This window comes from Ovis canadensis, chromosome 7 (assembly GCF_042477335.2).
Source record: "Ovis canadensis isolate MfBH-ARS-UI-01 breed Bighorn chromosome 7, ARS-UI_OviCan_v2, whole genome shotgun sequence".
Lineage (NCBI taxonomy): Eukaryota > Metazoa > Chordata > Mammalia > Artiodactyla > Bovidae > Ovis > Ovis canadensis.
In genome coordinates, this window is record NC_091251.1 from 86,881,280 (window position 1) to 86,900,494 (window position 19,215).

Genomic DNA, 19,215 nt, shown 5'->3' on the forward strand with positions numbered 1-19,215 from the left:
CTGGTAAGCCCCCACTTCCTTGCTTGTAGTGTCCACACATGGCAAAGAGAACAGCTCAAGTTTCCTTTCTTCTTCCTTTAAGAACAATAATCCCAACATGGGATTTCTGTTTCTATAGCTATTGCCAGCGTGAACATTTAGATCAAAAGACTTTAATTATCTTTCTAACAAATGGGCCATTCTCAGTCTTCATTTTATTTGACCCATCTGTAACTTTGACATGCCCCTTCTTCTACAAAACACTTTCTTTATTTGTCTTCTAAGGCTGAATCCTCATCTGGTTTTCTTCCTAACACAAAGAACTAGGCTTTTCAGTCTTCTTTCCAGGCTCCTTGTCATCTCTTTGAATTTCAGATATTGAAGTGTCATAAAGGATCAGTTCTTGGTCCTCTCTTTACCAACACCCATTCCCTTGGTCAGATAACATTTGCTCTTTCTCTTAGTCATCACTGCATGGATGACTAAGAGGCATCGAAATATATCTAAAGCTGAACTAATTATCTTAACCCCAAAACCTGGTACTTCCACAGTGTTACCTAATAGATTTCAACTCAATAAATGGCAACACCATCTTTCCAGTTGCTCAAACCAAATCCTTGCTTTCTTTTTCTTATGTCCAACTTTCTCTCCTCTCAGATTTTTGTTCAAATCAGATCCTGCCTTCCACCACCATTTCCTATACTCTTAATTTACCTATTTTTTTTAATAGCATGTCTTGGGTGGTGGTCAAGTGGTTAGGACTCGTGCTTTCAATGCTAGGACCTGGGTTCAATCCCTGGCTGGCGAGCTACGACTCTATAAGCTTTGCAGCATAGCCAAAACAAAGAAAATAGTATCTCCCAACATTTAAAATTATAATATATATATTATATATATATATAATTTTTCAGTTGATCGTGAATCTTCCCTCAAGGTTCAGATGGTAAAGAATCTGCCTGCAATGTGGGAGACCCAGGTTTGATCCCTGGGTCAGGAAGATCTCTTGGAGAAGGGCATGGCAACCCACTCCAGTATTCTTGCCTGGAGAATTCCATGGATAGAGGAGCTTGGCAGGCTACAGTCCATGGAGTTGTAAAGAGTCTGAAGCAACTGAGCAACTAACACTTTCACTTTCTCTCTTCAACTGATCATTGTCTCATCAGGATATTAGCTGAAGTTAGAAACTTAGCTGGTTCACTATGGTACCTCCAGCAGTTCAAGGAGTGTTCTGGGTTGTTGTTGGCATAGTGGTCACTATATAATTATTTTCTCAATAAACGGATGAATTGTACAGGTCGTATATAATGGAAATCAGTCCAATGAGGTGGCAAAGGCAGATAAAGCATCCAGGGTTGGGGCCTAGCCTAGGCACAAATATGTAGCTTTAGGCAACTTATTCTTCAAACTCTTTTGTCATCTGTAAAGTGGGATTTATGCCATATTCTTCATAAAACAAGACACTTGGAAAGGTTACAATCTACTTCATATTACAATACACAAAAGTTTCACTACCTGCAACTTCTAGGAATATTTGCTTCAATTCTCCTCTTTATTTCACCTGCTCAAGTATAAAATGACTTGCACTTAGATTTTCAGAGGCTCTTAGGTTGTGTTTCCAAAATGTCTACTTAGACTTACTTTTGAGAATAGTAAAGACTATTACCAGGGTGGGGGAAAATTGCCTAATTCCATTATAGTGATGGTTGCAGAACTCTATAAATATGTTAAAAATCATTGCACTGTTTACTTAAAACTGGTTCATTTCATAGTATGTAAACTACATCTCAATAAAACAGTTAATAAGAGATTCTCTAATTCCATATTTGTGGCCCTTGCATTGTTTTTGGGCTCCAAAATCACTGCAGATGGTGATTGCAGCCATGAAATTAAAATACACTTGCTCCTTGGAAGAAAAGTTATGACCAAACTAGACAGCATATTAAAAAGCAGAGACATTACTTTGCCAACAAAGGTCCGTCTAGTCTAAGCTATGGTTTTTCCAGTAGTCATGTATGGATGTAAGAGTTGGACTATAAAGAAAGCTGAGTGCCAAAGAATTGATGCTTTTGAACTGTGGTGTTGGAGACTCTTGAGAGTCCCTCCGACTACAAGGAGATCAAACCAGTCAATCCTAAAGAAAATCAGTCCTGAATATTCATTGGAAGGACTGATGCTGAAGCTGAAACTCCAATACTCTGGCCACCTGACGTGAAGAATTGACTCATTGGAAAAGACCCTGATGCTGAGAAAGACTGAAGGAGGGAGGAGAAGGGGACAACAGAGGATGAGATGGTTGGATGGCATCACCTACTCCACAGTCATCAGTTTGAGTAAGCTCAGGGAGTTGGTGATGGACAAGGAAGTCCTGGCGTGCTGTAGTCCATGGGGTCAAAAGAGTTGGACATGACTGAGTGAACAATAACCAAAAGCTATCTACCAAAACCCCTAAACAAACAAAAATGAATAAAGTTCAATAGATGAGCCCTGTCATTGATTTACACCATCCTAAGAAATGGTCACAATAAACTGGAAAATTCTGAAAGAGATGGGAGTACCAGACCACCTAACCTGCCTCTTGAGAAATCTGTATGCAGGTCAGGAAGCAACAGTTAGAACTGGACATGGAACAACAGACTGGTTCCAAATAGGAAAGGAGTATGTCAAGGCTGTATATTGTCACCCTGCTTATTTAACTTATATGCAGAGGACATCATGAGAAACGCTGGACTGGAAGAAACACAAGCTGGAATCAAGATTGCTGGGAGAAATATCAATAACCTCAGATATGCAGATGACACCACCCTTATGGCAGAAAGTGAAGAGGAGCTAAAAAGCCTCTTGATGAAAGTGAGAGGAGAATGGAAAAGCTGGCTTAAAGCTCAACATTCAAAAAAAGAGGATCATAGCATCCGGTCCCATCACTTCATGGGAAATAAACAGGAAAACAGTGGAAACAGTGTCAGACTTTATTTTCTGGGGCTCCAAAATCACTGCAGATGGTGACTGCAGCCATGAAATTAAAAGACGCTTACTCCTTGGAAGAAAAGTTATGACCAACATAGATAGCATATTCAAAAGCAGAGACATTACTTTGCCAACTAAGGTCTGTCTAGTCAAGGCTATGGTTTTTCCAGTGGTCATGTATGGATGTAAGAGTTGGACTGTGAAGGCTGAGCGCCAAAGAATTGATGCTTTTGAACTGTGGTGTTGGAGAAGACTCTTGAGAGTCCCTTGGACTGCAAGGAGATCCAACCAGTCCATTCTGAAGGAGATCAGCCCTGGGATTTCTTTGGAAGGAATGATGCTAAAGCTGAAACTTCAGTACTTTGGCCACCTCATGCAAAGAGTTAACTCATTGGAAAAGACTCTGATACTAGGAGGGATTGGGGGCAGGAGGAGAAGGGGACGACAGAGGATGAGATGGCTGGATGGCATCAAGGACTCAATGGACGTGAGTCTTGAGTGAACTCGGGTAATGGTGATGGACAGGGAGGCCTGGCGTGCTGCGATTCATGGGGTCGCAAAGAGTCGGACACGACTGAGCGACTGAACTGAACTGAACTGAACTGAAGAAATGGTCTGTAAAAGAAACCCAGATATTTGGTGCAACGTGATCAGAGTAACAAATAAATTACATAACTGTATCAAGGTAACCGTTTGTAATCTGAGCGCCCAAGAAACCAGCCAAGTTCCTCAAGCAGAGACAGCACTCAACGGACTCAACTTGCAGGACCGGTGCACTGCTCCCCAGTCCTCCAGCCCTGCTATCTATGCAAACGCCCAATCTCACTTCTCCAGAGTGTGGACGCCTACGAAGAAGTGTCCGCTCTCGTTGGTCACGTGGCATCTAACCCCAGATCTGCGTGAGGGATAGGACAAAACCAAGACTTGCAAAGCTGACCACCTGACTGGCCAACCTGGGGTTAACTAGAACCCTGACGGAAATCACGCAGCGTTCCAGCTCCGCCGGCGGGCAACAGCTGGCTGGGCTTCAACCCTGGCCAAGTATCAGACTCTCTCAACAGTCAGAGGCACCACCCAGACCCTCCGATTCAGTATCGGGCTGGGGACCCCGACACCAGTCTGAGGGTGCCGGGACCCGAGAACGCTGGATACAGCCCCACACTCTGAAGCTCCCCACGAGAGAGCCTGGCCAGAACCCTCCAAGAAAAGCCCTGCGCCCGCAGCCCACGTTGCCCTTGAGTGCCGGCCAGACTGCTTTCCAGCGAGCCGGCTCCTCGACTCCGCCCCCTGCCCCGCCACCTACCGGCTGGATTCTAGGCTGATTCACAATTCAACTGGTTCCCCTCCTACACAAAGGTGCGATTTGGAATGGTCTTTCCACCAGCCAATCATTTCCTTCAGCCAGTCATCATCAGCTCCGTATCTCCCCCGCCCTCTTTTCTCTTTCACAGAGAAATAACCACAAAAACAAATGCTTCCGGCGGTCCAGCAGCTGAGGAATGCGCAGGCGCTGTAGTGGAATGGACGGTTCCAAAGGAGATCCAACCAGTCCATCCTAAAGGAAATCAGTCCTGAATATTAAACTCCAATACTTTGGCCACCTGATGCGAAGAACTGACTCATTTGAAAAGACCTTGATGCTGGGAAAGATTGAAGGCGGGAGGAAAATGGGGGACGACAGAGGATGAGATGGTTGGATGGCATCACCGACTCAATGGACATGAGTTTGAGGAAGCTCCGGGAGTTGGTGACGGACAGGGAGGCCTGGCGTGCTGCAGTCCATAGGGTCGCAAAGAGCTGGACACGACTGAGCGACTGAACTGAACTGAACGCGTTGGAGAGAGAGTTTGGCTTCGTTCCCCAGTGGAATCTTGAGTAGAAATGCTGCACTGTAAGGTGAAGTCGCCTCTGCAGCTGCACTTGTCGCTAGGGTGTGTTGGAGCGCTGCAAAGGCTCAGAGTAGGGACTGCTGCTGCTGCTGCTGCTGCTGCTGCTGCTGCTGCTGCTGCTGCTGCTGCTGCTGCTGCTGCTGCTGCTGCTGCTGCTGCTGCTGCTAAGTCGCTTCAGTCGTGTCCGACTCTGTGCGACCCCATAGACGGAAGCCCACCAGGCTCCCCCGTCCCTGGGATTCTCCAGGCAAGAACACTGGAGTGGGTTGCCATTTCCTTCTCCAATGCATGAAAGTGAAAAGTGAAAGGAAAGTCGCTCAGTCGTGTCCGACTCTTAGGGACCCCATGGACTGCAGCCTACCAGGCTCCTCCACCCATGGGATTTTCCAGGCAAGAGTACTGGAGTGGGGTGCCATTGCCTTCTCCGCAGAGTAGGGAAGGGGCACTAAAAGCCCTTCTGGGAAGAGGACAACAGGCGCCTTGCAGTGAGGAAGTTTCCTCGGGCAGTAAGTGCCTGGTGGCTGTACCTGCTGGCTCTTATATGGCCACAAGCTCCGTTAAACTGGCCCGGAAGTGTTTCTGCCACGATCGGGGATGCCCGGAATCTGGAGCTGAACTCACAAATCAGCTGGCCTTAAAACAGGGATTTTATTCTGGATTGACCAGATGGACCTAATGCAATCAAAAGAATCCTTAAGAGAGGAGGAGGGAGGCAGAAGGAGAATAAGAGAAATAGTAGTGTTAGAAAGACTTGGCAAACCTCAAGACCCTGGCTTTGAAGAGAGAAGGCAATGAGCATAGCCTGTGGGATTCTTCTAGAAGCTGGGGAAGATAAGGAAATGGATTCTCTCCCCTCCCCAGAAAGAACATAGCTCTGAGACCTCCAGAAATGTAGAATAATAAACATTTGATTCAGCCACAAAGTTTGTGATAATTTGTTAACTGCAGCAGTAGGAAACTGATACACTGCCAAACTTTTCCAATTCATACACTTAAACAGCTTTGAAAACATGTCCATATTTTACCCCACACCACATGCACTGAACTGGAATCTCCAGATAGGTCCAGAAAATGTATTATTTTAAATTAGATAATTTTGCTGCATCTTGAAGGTTGAAAATTATTTGTCTAAATCCTTAAGTCTAAATTCATTTCTTGTTAAAGAACAGAGTGGCAGCAATTTGGTCACAAAAGCAGTTCTAGAAAAGACTTGTTCCAGGTACTGGAAGGGTTCCTCTCCCTCCTCCGCTCAGAGCTTATATAGCTGACCTTATACAATGCTCTGTGGTTGAAGTTTCTATTAACACAATTCATAAAGGAGCCTTAAGACTAAGGACTCTGTACTTAAAGATGAATTTTCTTTAACATGCTTATGAACTGACTCTTTGAGACTGCCAGACCTTGCCACTCTTCATATTCATGGAGAACTTGACCCTGGATCTGGTAGTACTCGCAGTTTCTCGGAAAGGAGGAGCTGGAGGAAGGGGTCCGGCAGCTTGTCAGGCTCATGGGGCTGTGCTATCCTTCCAGCTCTTAGAAGCTGAGGCTGGAGCAGTCACCCGACAGACCCGCCGACCACTGACCCTGGGAGAATCCTGAATAAGAAGGTGGTTTTCTTAGAGCTTGGGCAGGTTGGGCTGTAGGTGGAGGCTCTGCACAGGGTGTCCCTACCTTTCCTTAAGGATATTCTTCAGAAAAAAAAGTAAGTGAACCTCTTACATTGCCTCCAGGGATCCTGGAATCACCTTACTTGGTAGTGATACCACCAACTGCTGATCCCCATTTGGCGACAAATTCAAAAGTCCTCAGAAGCCCTGGGCAGTTTTTATTAAAAATATATATCATCAAAAGGAATGAAGAGTGAGCCAGTGTTCAAACTATAAGCTAGTAGGAGCTAATAGTTGAAGTACTTTCCTGACAAGTGTCAAATGTCAGTTTCCCTTTAAAATTTTAAATGCTCCATGGCATGCTGAGATCTTGTGGTATTCCAGAGTGACTTGGCACACATTTGAGAACCATGGATGTGAGCATTTTAGAAGTTCACTCATCTTTTCCTTGAATGAGTATTCAAGAGAATCATTTTCTTCCAAAACTACTATAAGGTCCAGTGTAATGTCACTTCTTCCACCCTGAAGATCCCTCTAAAACTAAGCTCCACAGATCTTTTAAAATGACAACAGCAGGCACTGGGTGTCCACAGGCCTGTCCAGCTTCTGACCTGTTCCTACAGAGGACATCTTGGATAAATCTAAAACTATCTTGTAAGATGAACAGTTTCCTGTTCTAAGTAAAATTTAGGAATAATATATATTAAAACATCATTAACTTAGAGATCTATCTACAATTAGGAAAACACTGGCAGACACTATTAACTAAGAAAAATAAACAATATAGTCTTGTACATTATTAATAATTCTTAATCAGTTTCCTACCTTTCAACATTTCATATCTGATTTTCAAACTCTCAGTTAATCAAATAGATAAAATAGATTCAGATTATAGGCTGTAACTTTACCTAGATTCATAAGGGGGCAGAGCCCAAAAAACCATTCATTCTAGACATAAGCCATTAATGTAGATATGAATATTCTAACTAAGGGTTAATTCTGCTTAAAATACAGTTAATAAATATAATTAGACACTATACATTATAATAACAATCCAGACCAGACCACAAATAAATGTACAGAACATGATTGCAACAAAGAAAAGTGAATTGCCAAATATCAAAGGAGAGAACAGATTTAACCAAGTTTCAAATGCATTTTATTCATAATGTAACCATACTCAAGATGCTAGAGGAAATGTCCATATTTGTGAGTTATTGTTGGCAGAAATTCTTTATTCATTATCTTGTCCAGTCTCACTCTCAGAAGCCATCTTTGATTTGTCAGATGCTTCATATACTTGTATAATAAGCCTTAGGTGATTGATGATTTTCTTGTCTGCTGTTTTCATGTTAAAGCCCAACATCTTCATAATAGTTTCTCGAAAGTCAACAAGCTACAAAGAACCAACCCCCACCCCCCAAAATCAAGATATGTCATGAGTTTTGATCACCTTACTATGTACAATGAAATATTAAGAAATTTAGTTTTATTAAACATTTCTTTATGAAGTATAACATATTCTACATTCAAATGTATTTTTAAACTAAAAAAACTCGTTTATAAGAAATCTAAACTTACTTTTGTATTTTAAGATTTGTTTTTAATTTTACAATTTTATAGGATAAACAATTTTATTGCTGCTTTTTTTTCATGAGGTAATTATTTTGGGTGCTTCTGATTTGCTGTAGGTAATAGAGTCCCTGAAGTACATATCTCTCCGCCTTTTCTCTATAGTGATCAACAGGAGAGCAGATAAAATCATCCATAAATCATGCCTAAAGCACAAGTAGAGACTACCACAGACTTCATTCTGCATATAAATGGGGAAATAAATATTCTAAACTAACAAAGGCTAGTTCAGAACCCAAGCTGGAGTATGCAGCTAGTTTCCTCCAGTGTCCCAGATATGGGACAGTTCACAAAGGAGGAAATACTAAAAACAAGTCTGAGAACTGGTGGATCAGAGCACCGGTGTCTGTGGAAGGAAAAGAAAGGTGCATGAAAGTATGTGAGAGCAGAAAAGGCAGCTCTAGAGGGCAAGGTTTCTGAGGAGGCTTAGTGATAAAGGAAAAGGAAAAAGCAAGCACTGGAAATTAGGGACTTATATAAACAAGAGAGTACTGCAGAAACAGACATCACATAAACCCCACCCCAAAATAAAAGGCTTGACTTCCTAAGTAAACTTTAAGAAGCTGCACTCACCATGTCAACAGAAGAGGGTGGTATTGAGTTAAGAAACCTAGTATGTAAACCCTGCCCCCTAAGTACCCTAAAGTAGAAACACCTGAAATTGAGAAGGCACGGCAATTAAAGGGATTTTAAAGTGAATAGATAAACGGCAAATATGCATTCAAAACTGTGATGAGAAGAAAACAGAAAAGCACTAACATCCAAACTGTTCAGGGCTCTTAAGACCCTTTCTTGAGATTCTCTCTCCTGTCACAGAAACTCTAACCCTGTGGCTATCAGTCAGACAGAAGCTGACTGACAGATGCCAAGAAGAAATGGTGACAAAGACCTTATATTGAAGATTCCAGGTGCTGATCCATAGCCCAGGTACATCTCTGCCTTCTCGGAGCTCCGGTTGTTTAACTATGATTCCACAAGGCAATCAATTTTCTTTTGTCTAAGTTAGGGCAGTCTAAATTGAGGTGGGTGTTTATCACTTCAACTTAGAGAATTTTCATATAGTATTCAAAGAAAACAAACCTCTTCTTGTTTTCCCGGTACTTCTTCAAGTGTGCTCTTTGCTGTGCTGAGCTCAGGAGTGGCAGTTTCTAACATTTGATGGATCTTCTTTTTATCCCATCTTGCTTCTTGCTCATCAGAGTCTACTGTAGTTTTCAGGTCTGTTTCCATAGCTGCCTTCCCTTTCATTGCTTCAACTTTTGTTAGAGATTCCCTGAGCTTCTCAACTGTTTTGTCCTATGAGGGTAGAGGTTGTAGGAAAGGGAGAAGACTACGATTAGATCTCAGAAGTCTAAGTAACAGGCGGGCCTAATGCATGATAACTCATGCTTTTTTACTTTCTTCCTCTCTCTTTCTTTTTTTCTTTCTTTTTCTTTTACGAGCTGGATATGTAGAAAAAGAAAATTCCACAGTTTATGAATTAAGAGGACATTTCTCCACTATGTCCATCAATAACCAATAGTTAATGAGAACTTTTATTAACTAGGCATTTGGGATTTAAAGAGGTTTAACACACATTCCATGTCCCCAAGAGTCCTAGTTTGTGGTAATCAAGCACAGAAATAGAGAATAACTGGATACAGTAAGATTAAATATTCTTGATAAACTGGCAAAAAAAAAGTTGATCAGTAAGTGTCTAGTGCATCTTTGGTTTCAGGCATAAAATGTACTTTCGAAATACTACGACAGAAGCTTGATGTCATGAAGATCCAAAGATACTCTGATTCTTAAGATGAGTGGTGGATTTACAACATCTAACTTTATTATCCTATATGTTTAATATTATATATATTATTTTATGGGTGTAAAATAATTTTTAAAGTTCAATGAAAAACATACAGCAAAAACAGTAACAGAACAAAACTTAAATGAATTTTTGAAAGCCTCATGTCCTTTACTTACTTTAAGGACATTTACTCTTGTCAGTTGAGTTTTCATATTTTTGTTTGACAATTTCAAGTCACTGAGCTGTTTCTGAAGTCTCTGAATTTTCTCCTCTAATCTTTGAGTTGTAACAGTCTGAAAATTCTGCTGAATATCCAGTAATGTTTCTTGCTTGTTGTCTTTATCTAGCTGCTTGAATGTTTTGCCATCTTCATCCACCTGGGAAATCTCAGATTGAGAGTTTTCCTTTACAGAAATCAACAGCATTGAAAAAAAGAAGCTATGCTTTAAATGGTATTCCACGCTAGCATACCAGATCTACTGATAAATTATAGACTTAATTTTTATATAAATAAGATAGTTTTCATATTATAATATGCATTATAATAATTCAGAAAATAAAATGTGACAGTAAAAGTGATGGCTCAATGCTAACAAGGGTACAGTTAAGCAGACAATTTATAAACACCATGTGACAGCATGTATTAGTTCAACTTTTCTAATAAGGTATGATTAGGAAATAATAAAATATTTAGATAAAGATTCAAGCAAAAAAGATATCCTCTACAACATTATTTATAACATGAAGAAATACAAATGTCAAAAAATAATTAAATTACATGTGATTAATTAATACATTTCATATATTAAGAATTAATATATTTCTTTTGGGTTTTTTTCCCTTAATATATACACTTTATTGAAGTTACAGTTGACCTACAGTATTTCAGGTGCACAGTAAGGTGATTCAGCTATACATATACACATATATTATTTTTCAGGTTATTTTCCATTATAGGTTATATAAGATATTGACTACTGTTTCCTCTGCTATACAGTGAACCTTCGTTGCCTGTTACATACCAATTTTTTTTAAAATTAGAAATCTAGGATTCCATTCAGATTAATACATTTCTTATAAATCAAGTTTTCAAAAACACTTACTAAGAGAAAATGCTAATGATATAGTTAAATGAAAGAAGCAGGATGAAGAAAAATTATGCCTATCTCTGCTGCTGCTGCTGCCACTAAGTCACTTCAGTCGTGTCCAACTCTGCGACCCCATAGACAGCAGCCCACCAGGCTCCGCCATCCCTGGGATTCTCCAGGCAAGAACACTGGAGTGGGTTGCCATTTCCTTCTCCAATGCATGGAAGAAAAGTGAAAGTGAAGTTGCTCAGTTGTATCCGACTCTTCGCGATCCCATGGACTGCAGCCTACCAGGCTCCTCCTTCCATGGGATTTTCCAGGCAAGAGTACTCGAGTGGGGTGCCATTGCCTTCTCCGATGCCTATTTCAGTTATGTTAAAATATTCATGAAAAATAGTCATAGTAAAATATACCTATATGTTAACACTGGTTATCTCAAAGTGGTAGAATTAGTGGCTATTTTAATTGTATCCTTTCTACTATTATGTACTTTATAAAGTTACTACCAGAAAAGAGAGACAGAGAGGTGCAAATTTAATAAAGATTCCACATATTTTCACTATATATTAATAAAATATATTTAAAAGAATCACTAGTTCTTCCAATAAGAAAATAGATACTCCAGGCAAGGCTGGTTAAAGAAGGAAAAGAGGACTGACCTGGTCGTCCAGTGGTTGAGAATCTGCCTGCCAATACAGGGGACACAGGTTTGATCCTTGGTCCTGGAATATTCCACATGCATGGAGCAACTAAGCCCACAAGCCGCAACTACTGAGCCAGTGTGCTGAAACTACTAAGCCCACTTGCTCTAGAGCCCATGATATACAACAAGAGAAGCCACCTTAACAAGAGGCTTGTGCAGCACCACTAGAGAATAGCCCCTGCCTGCTGCAACTAGAGCAAGCCTGCACCCAGCAATGAACACCCAGCACAGCCAAAAATAATAAATAAATAAATACATTTTTTAACTTTTAAAAAAGGAAGAGAAAATTAAAATACTATTAGGAAAGAGAAACATACAAAACTAATAAACATAGATTAATTTTATAATGAGAAAAAAGTTACTTAAAATGTTATTACAAATGTCTTAATCCATTAAAAAATAAAACAAGTAACATATTAAGGAATAAGAATGAGAATGGCACCATTTTTCTTAATAACACACTGGAAATCAGAAGACAATGGAGTAATGCCTTCAAATCTCTGTGTGAAAATAAAGTCTAAACCCAACTATCAACTGATCCTCAACAACAAAAAAGACCTTGTAATTTATTCAAAGAATTTTTTCCCTCCAAGATACCATTTCTTAGAAATCTATTAGAAGATGTGCCCCAGCAAAATAAGAAAGTAAATCAAAAGAAAGGAAGACAAAAGATTCAGTAAACAGTGCAACCTAACCAAGAGATTGGAGAAGAAAAGTCACAGGATTATAGCTGTGCCCAGGCCCACAAAGCAAACAGTCCAGACTGATGCAAGAGAATTAAGGAGTCTGGATGAGAAAGAATGGGAGATTTTTGTAGATTATAAGATCATCTGACACAGTATTGGGGAAAATTTAATAAGTGAATGTTGAAAATTATACCTATGGAAATACAAGAAAACTATTAACTCTAGGAAAAATAAACACACATTACTACAAGAAAGGAAATGTCACAGGAGTATAATACTGGGCATTTTGTAAACATTATTTAGTGTCATAGTGAAGTAAATGCTGATTATGGCTTTAGCTAAAAATACTGATATAGCTATACTGGGATGATAGAAGGTGGAGGGGAAAAGAGATAAACCTTCATCTATCATATAATAGGAAGTCAACAGATAATGTCTAAAACAAATAACTCAGGATATAGCAATATAAGGGCTTCCCTGATAACTCAGCTGTTAAGAATCCACCTGTAAGGCAGGAGATCCTGGTTCAATTCCTGCATTGGGAAGATCCCATGGAGGAGAGCATGACAACCCACCCAAGTATTCTTGCCTGGAGAATCCCCATGTATTGAGGAACCTGGCAGGCTACAGTCCTTGGGGTTGCAAAGAGTTGGACAAGACTGAGCACTGAGTAAGCACAGCACAGCACACACCAATATAAGCAAATTGTTTAAGAAAATGGAGTTTACTACCAGAAGCAACAGCTAAAATGGTTAAAAGTAGTTCCCTCTGGGAAACAGGATACGTGGAAGTACAGATGTGGGCTGCTGCTTTTCAATAGGAGACTCGTGGTATATTTAATTTTTTTAATATATGTATGCATAATACATATATATAAGTATAAAAGATAAAAACATTCTCCTAAATAACTGCAGCTCAAAGAAGAAATGAAAATTAATAGAAAATTATAAACATTTATAAAATGCAGTGAAAGAACTTTATATAAAATCATACTGAACAACTTACAGAGGAATATTTACAGCCTTTGTTGTTTTTATGAATTAAAACAAGGGAATCCCCCCCAAAACAAGCATATTTACATAAGGAAAAAGAGAAACAAGGGGTATAGATTTAATAAAGATACCATATATTTTCATTATGTATACATCAAAACTAAACTGGTAAAGTATATATAAGAAAGAATCATTAGTTCTTTGGAAAGATAAAATAGATGTCCCAGGCAAGTCTGGTTAAGGAGGAAAGAGAGAAAGTAAAAACACACAATATTAGAAAGGAGAAACATACAGAATGCATAGATATAGAAAACATGAAAAGAATTCTAAACACTACTTTGTAACTCAGTGGCAATAAGTTGAAAACCTAAAAGAAACACATTGTTTCCTATGAAACAATATAATATTCAACTGTGTCAAGAAAACCCTAGAACTCTAGTAATTACTGGACTTAATAAGTAAATTCAATAAGGTGGTGCATGCGTGCATGTGTGAGCTCAGCTGTGCAGTCGTGTCCAACTCTTTGCGACCCATAGACTGTAGCCCTCCAGGTTCCTCTGTCCATGGGATTCTCCAGGCAAGATTACTGGAGTGGGTTGCCATTTCCTTCTCCGGGGGGATCTTCCTGACCCAGGGACTGAACCCAGGTCTCCCACATTGCAGGTGGATTCTTTACATCTGAGTCACCAAGGAAGCCATTAAACTTTTACATACTGAGGAAACTTCCTGGTGGTCAGTGGATGGGACTCAGCACTCTCACTGCCAGGGCCCTGGATTTGATCGCTGGTCAGGGAACAAAAATCCTGCAAGCTATGTGATGCGACCAAAGGAAAAAAAAATATGCATACACTGTATTGAACTCATACATTAATTGAACACATTTAGAACTCAATCCCATAGAGAGAGGGGGCTTCCCAGGTGGCGCTAGCGGTAAAGGATGCAGTGCAGTAGATGCAAAGAGATGCGGGTTCAATTCCTGGGTCGAGAAGATCCCCTGGACTAGGAAACGGCAACCCACTCCAGGATTCCTGCTGGAAAATTCCATGGACAGAGGGGCCAGGTGGGCTGCAGTCCCTGGGGTAGCCAAGTAGAACACAACTAAGTGAGCACACACACACCCACCGTAGAGGGAGAAAGCACCGGTGTGGAAATACATACGTATGAACAGACTTATCTCAGCATTGTTTGTAGTGGCATAAAAAGTGCGAATAAGAGAATGACCATCAATAGTTCTTAATAGGGAACTGGTTAAACAAGTTATATGTATCGTATGCAATATTATGCAACTGTAAAGGAATGAGTTAAGCCTATATCTTTTGATCTAAGGAAAGACCATGAAGTACTTATCAAGTAAGATGAGTATTTTGACTAGTACAGTCCCAATTTTGTAAAAATGTCAACATTTACATATATGTATAGACTCATATATTTCCATAATCACTGCAATAGTTATAGAAGATATAGATACACTGGTTACTGAGGTGAAATAGGCAGAAAGAAGGTTAGAGAAGATTATCATTGTTTTCATCAAATCTTTTAGCGTGGTTTCAAGGGTTGTGGAAAGCATGTGCTGTTTATATGTTCTTAAATTTTAACATAATATATTTTACAATTTTTATGTTGAAATGAGTCGTTGTCAACTACATTTTCAAGAGCAGAGGTAGAAGCTGGATTCATCTTTGTGCTCTGGAGTGCATTGCCAATACCACTTTACCAAGTGCTGGAAGGTTTTAAAAACTGAGTGATCAAACTATCTGGGATCAATGAATGCATGAATGGATGGAATGACAGACTCGATAGTGAGTGAGTGAATTTATACTCTGGGGCACAGCAGGTATAGAAATAGTATAGCATGGGTATGGGTATTACAAGCAGTTCTGTGAAGAGGTAGTGAAATAGAATCAAAATCTCCTGAAAAACATCCTACCTATTCCCATTCCACTTTTAGGATTGACTTTATAGATGCAGAGAAGCAAAAAATAGAAAAGGAAATGGTCTATAAGATAATTATTGAGGAATCTCACCAACAGCCCCTTCCCTGACACAGTAGCTAAAATTCCATCTTTAGAGAGTCATTTCTTTGAATTCATTTCCCTCTAATCTTTTCAAAAAAGTATATTAAGAAGTACATTGTTTATTAATGTATATGGAATCTAGAAAAATAGTACTGATACACCTCTTTACAGAGAAGAAATGGAGATGCAGATGTAGAGAGTGGACTGGTGGACACAGTGGAAGAAGGAGAGGGTAAGACAAACTGAGAAAGTAGCACTGACATATATACACCACCCTGTGTAAAACAGGTAACTGGCAGGAAGCTGCAGAGAAGGCAATGGCAACCCACTCCAGTACTCTTGCCTGGAAAATCCCATGGGTGGAGGAGCCTGGTAGGCTACAGTCCATGGGGTTGTGAAGAGTCGGACACGACTGAGCGACTTCACTTTCACTTTTCACTTTCATGCATTGGAGAAGGAAATGGCAACCCACTCCAGCGTTCTTGCCTGGAGAATCCCAGGGACAGGGGAGCCTGAGCTCCCCCTGGGCTGCCGTCTATGAGTTGGACACGACTGAAGCGACTTAGCAGCAGCAGCAGCAGCAGCAGCAGGATGAGAAAGGGATGACAGAGAAGGATATGGCTGGATGGCATCACCAGCTCAATGGACATGAGTCTGAGTAAACTCGGGAGGTTGGTGATGGACAGGGAGGCCTGGCATGCTGCAGTCCATGGGGTCGCAAATAGTTGGACACAACTGAGCGACTGAACTGAACTGAACACTAAGTTACTAAATAGACGAATGGGGAAGATGTTTAAGAAGACTCGACATGTATAAGCTGGTTTTAAAAAAAAGAAAGGTTTGATATACAAAAATAGGACATTTTAGTGAATACTGAGAAATAAAATAGTAAATGAATTTTAAGAGAGAGAGTGTAAAAAGATTGTAACTGTACAATAAGCACACTGCCATGCAGCAGGTTTTACTAACACTGAATTTCAGCAATACCTATTTTCATTTGAATGTTAGGATGAAGAGTGATGAAATTTTACTACAATAATTTGAACATAAAGGAGATATATCTACTTGAACTTGCTGGATCAATCTTTTGATAGACTTGACCAGTAAATTCACACAAATGACTGACTTGATAATTTACGTCACTGCGCTGACTAAACTGACCAGTGTCTGGTCATGACAGAAGCATTATCCTCACCACACCACTATTTTTAAGTTAACATTCATTGAGCTTACACTGACCTGTACTAAGCATTTATTATGTATTAATCCATTTAATCCTTACAACCATTCTGTGGTACACAAACTATATCCCCCTAAACCCACTCCCACTCCTGCCAAAATTTACAAAATGGAGGCACAGAGAGCATAAATAACCTGCCTAAGAGCACACATTCGGTAATCGCAGAGCTGGAATTCATACCCAGCCTCTCTGCTCTTAAATCCACTCACTATGTTACCCCTATTGAGATAATGGACATCTTTGTCCCTCTTATCACTATAGTAATAAAAGTAAAATCAGAGCCACAAGGTTTACTGAATCGACTAACTTGAAAATCCACATCTTAAAACTAATTTGAAAGAGGAACTCATCTGTCGATACACTTACAGACTTCCAAGATTGCTCATTTTCACCAGTCTCCAGAATGCTGCCTTTCACAGCTTCCCCTATGGCTGGTGTGGGTTCAACACTGTTGCTGGGAAGAGCAGACAGTTGACTGAGGAATTTCTGATAGTGGGATCGCGCTGTTTTAGTTTCCCAGTTGTATGAACGTGGAGGTCTGTCTAACTCAGGTATTTGTTTTTCCTCACGGATCAAATCTTGTTGACACTTATCCCAAATTTTCTGTCCATCTTTTGGTCCTTCAGAGTGAAAAGTGTTGTCTCTCTCAAAATTTTTGACCAGGATAGCTTCATCCTTATCCTAAATATACGAACACATGTGTTAAACTTCTTATTTAGAATTTAATATCGAGACATCTATTTCTGTCCTCTTGAAATATAAGTATAGTCATAATACAGAACTTGAGGAGAAAAGGCTTTCTATAGAAACAAAGAGTTACAGAGTTATAAGAGAGACAAGAGCATACTCATAAGAGTAAACTAGAACATCAAGAGGTATTAAAATACCTCTTTGGAGGCATGTGGGAAGGGCAAAAAAACTGATGTTATGGAGAAAGTATTTTGAGAACAAAGGAAGTTTAACTTAGACAAGTAGCTAACCAACTGCTCCAGTTTATGAAGGAGCTGTTTACAGAATATTTTGAGATAATAAATATAGAAAAGTGAAGTGAAAGTGAAGTCACGTCCGACTCTTTGTGACCCCGTGGACTGTAGCCCGCCAGGCTCCTCTGTCCATGGGATTCTCCAGGCAAGAATACTGGAGTGGGTCGCCATTTCCTTCTTCAGGGGATCTTCCTGACCCAGGGATCGAACCCAGGTCTCCCGCATTGCGGGCAGACGCTTTAACCTCTGAGCCACCAGAGCCCTTTAATAAATTTAGGAGGAATGATAGAATATCACAGCTCAGCATTTGGTTCTCCTAACAAAATAACTGATTCAGGCAAGGATCATCAATGAATGCTAAGACTATTAAGTGAAAAGTTGGCAGGGAAATGGATATTTTCATAAAGACTTAATTATGATTATAGAACATCATTTAATAGTAACAGCTTTGATAATATAAGACCACAGATAAGTCACATTTCTTCCCCCCAACCTATCCCTTGTAAGCGCCCTGCTTTCATTGTAAACAGGAAAAAATAGAAGATAACGCAATACTGTTCCTTCACCCTACCTCTCCCAGGAAGATTCTGCCTTTATAAATTCTTCTTTTCACCTTCAATTCTGAAAACTGAGTAAATAAGTTTACTTTCTGGACTTTCTGTCATGTGAAACTTGAAGATAGAAGGGAAGCTAGAGTTGTTGAAGTAATGATGGGTTTGTCTCACTAAAAGCCCAGAAAGAAAGAAAAAAAGGTAGCAGAAAAAAAAAAACAAAGAGCAGTGGAAGAAAAGGTCAGAGCTACACAGACTGGTGTGGGAGAGTTTTTCAGAAATTTGACAGAGAAGTGAAAAACATAGAAAGTGTTACTGTGAATTACTTGAAAGACGTAATTAAAAACTGGAATTACTTTAAACTCTGAAAGTAGTTGCTGAATTTTTTAAGTGGAACCCCTCACATTAACTGGATCATGATGGACCTTATTTTACATTCAGAATATTATAAACCTGGAGAAGGGCATGGCAACCGACTCCAGTATTCTTGCCTCGAAAATTACACAGACAGAGGAGCCTTGCGGGCTACAGCCCATGGAGTTGCAGAGCTGGACATGACTGAAGCAACTTAGCATGCATATAATAAACAATTATAGTCTATGGATTTCAGAATAAACTTTTACCACTTCCTTGACAGTAATTCATCTCCCATCCTCCTTCAATATTCCTTCATAAAACTTCTACTCATCCTGCGAATTGCTATCTATTATGCAGCCATGAAATGAAAAGACGCTTACTCCTTGCAAGAAAAGTTATGACCAACATAGATAGCATATTCAAAAGCAGAGACATTACTTTGCTAACAAAGGTCCGTCTAGTCAAGGCTATGATTTTTCCAGTGGTCATGTATGGATGTGAGAGTCGGACTGTGAAGAAAGCTGAGTGCCGAAGAATTGATGCTTTTGAACTGTGGTGTTGGAGAAGACTCTTGAGAGTCCCTTGGACTGCAAGGAGATCCAACCAGTCCATTCTGAAGGAGATCAGCCCTGGGATTTCTTTGGAAGGAATGATGCTAAAGCTGAAACTCCAGTACTTTGGCCACCTCATGCGAAGAGTTGACTCACTGGAAAAGACTCTGATGCTGGGAGGGATTGGGGGCA

At 40.1% G+C, this 19,215-nt stretch overlaps 1 protein-coding gene across 2 annotated transcripts in view; it reads right to left on the reverse strand.

The window, feature by feature from the left end:
• Positions 1 to 7,575: 7,575 nt before the first annotated feature.
• The window catches only part of LOC138443799 (coiled-coil domain-containing protein 170-like), a 37,761-nt gene continuing 26,121 nt past the window's right edge, over positions 7,576 to 19,215 (reverse strand). The window contains exons 6-9 of one of the 2 annotated variants that reach the window (XM_069596776.1): positions 16,948 to 17,262; positions 10,034 to 10,261; positions 9,152 to 9,367; positions 7,576 to 7,835 (exon numbers count right to left, since the gene is read on the reverse strand). In XM_069596776.1, the coding sequence (XP_069452877.1) occupies positions 7,674 to 7,835; positions 9,152 to 9,367; positions 10,034 to 10,261; positions 16,948 to 17,262 (921 nt within the window). In that variant the 3' untranslated portion in view covers positions 7,576 to 7,673. The remainder of the gene's footprint in view (positions 7,836 to 9,151; positions 9,368 to 10,033; positions 10,262 to 16,947; positions 17,263 to 19,215) is intronic. The other variant, XM_069596778.1, reaches the window with a different exon arrangement.